Source organism: Trypanosoma rangeli, assembly GCF_003719475.1.
Source record: "Trypanosoma rangeli strain AM80 chromosome Unknown Tra_15.4_contig_00277, whole genome shotgun sequence".
Classification (NCBI taxonomy): Eukaryota; Euglenozoa; class Kinetoplastea; order Trypanosomatida; family Trypanosomatidae; genus Trypanosoma; species Trypanosoma rangeli.
This window is the reverse complement of record NW_021706020.1, coordinates 2,041-3,435: the sequence shown is the minus strand read 5'-3', so window position 1 is coordinate 3,435 and position 1,395 is coordinate 2,041. Positions and strand designations below refer to the sequence as shown.

The 1,395-nt window shown below is 53.2% G+C and overlaps 1 protein-coding gene across 1 annotated transcript; it reads left to right on the top strand.

Moving 5' to 3' along the window:
- Positions 1-468: 468 nt before the first annotated feature.
- Positions 469-1,131, top strand: TraAM80_07047 (mannosyl-oligosaccharide glucosidase; the record flags this gene model as incomplete). Its single annotated transcript, XM_029383860.1, has 1 exon — positions 469-1,131. The coding sequence occupies one exon, from the start codon at positions 469-471 to the stop codon at positions 1,129-1,131; it is 663 nt and encodes a 220-aa protein (XP_029236303.1).
- Positions 1,132-1,395: the final 264 nt, after the last annotated feature.

Here is a 1,395-nt window from a genome sequence, read left to right as displayed (position 1 = left end):
AATGAATACGTACTAACGGGTGTGGCATTGGATCACGCGCAAGAACAGCTCCATTTCAAGGCTGAGGATCTTCAGTGGAAGGGAAATGTGGGCGTGCATGCATTACCGTACAAAGGGTGCCGCGGATGAAGCAAGTCGTAGAGAAGCAATCCGATGGGATAAGGTTCACACATGCAATGAAAGAAGTTAGGTGTCTGCTGGTATCATGCGTGGGTGATGGGTGTATGGACGAGGGATATGATGGGATGGAAGCACCAAATGAGACATCATCTGCAAAGCCGAAGAGGCTGTACTCGGAATATATAAGTACCATGATAACACCGCATCACCACACGGTTGCAAACCCGCGTTGGTACACTGAAGAATTGACTGAGATGACACAAGAAGCGTGGATGGGTTGTATGAGGTACAGAGTTCGGCATTCAATTTCACTTCTGAAAATAATCTGCGGGGGTAATTCTGGCTGGCATGCAAGACTACCCCAGACATGCTTGCCCTGGTCAGCACGGACTTGGGGCACATGTTGATCTCTTTTCATGGGTTGCCTTACTGAGCTCAATTATTAGTGATATCGAGTTGTATTTGGGACTCCCTGAGACGGTTCCCAAGCGGTTGTGGCTGGGCTGGTTGGACGCGGTGCACTGGGACGCGAGACACCAGCGCTACGCCGATCGTGCTGGCTGCTCTGCTGACTCCTTTTCGCCGTATGTGGGGTATGCCAACCTCTACCCCCTGCTTCTCGGGATCCTCGACAACAAGGAGCGTGCACTGAAGGTTATTGAGCTTGCCAAGGCGGAGCTGATGACTCAGTACGGCATGATGTCAGTTTCGTACGCCTCGGTGCGTGCGGCACGCCATGCAGGGCTGCGCCACGACAACCGTTGGATGGGCCACATCTGGATCTCCACGAACGTTCTTATGGCGCATGCCCTGAGGACGAAATACATTGGTCTGCTTGGGGAGCCAGCGACAGAGCTGTTCAATCAGCTGCGGTCGTCTATGCTGAAAACCAGCGGCGAGACTCCGTGGGTGCAGGAGGCCTACAACCCCGTGGAGGGTTCTGCGGAGAGCGCCGTTTCTCTCATGGCGGACCGCGCTATTTGGTTGGGGCTCCTTGAAAGTAGCCGCTAAACGCCAGTGGCCCGTGACGGTGGAAGCGGGAGTGCATGAGCGTACACAAGGGAGGAGAGAACAAACAAACAAAAGGACAGCTGTCGAGTTTCACCCAGGGGGAGGTGAAAAGTAAAGGATGCTATAATAAAATAAAGGGTGCTGTGAGGTCGAGCGATGACGTTCCCTTGAGGCACAGCTGTTGGAAGAGCAGGTAAAAAGCAAAGCAAATAAACATGGAGTGGCGGGCGGCACACTGAAAACGCAGAACCGAACATTTGCACG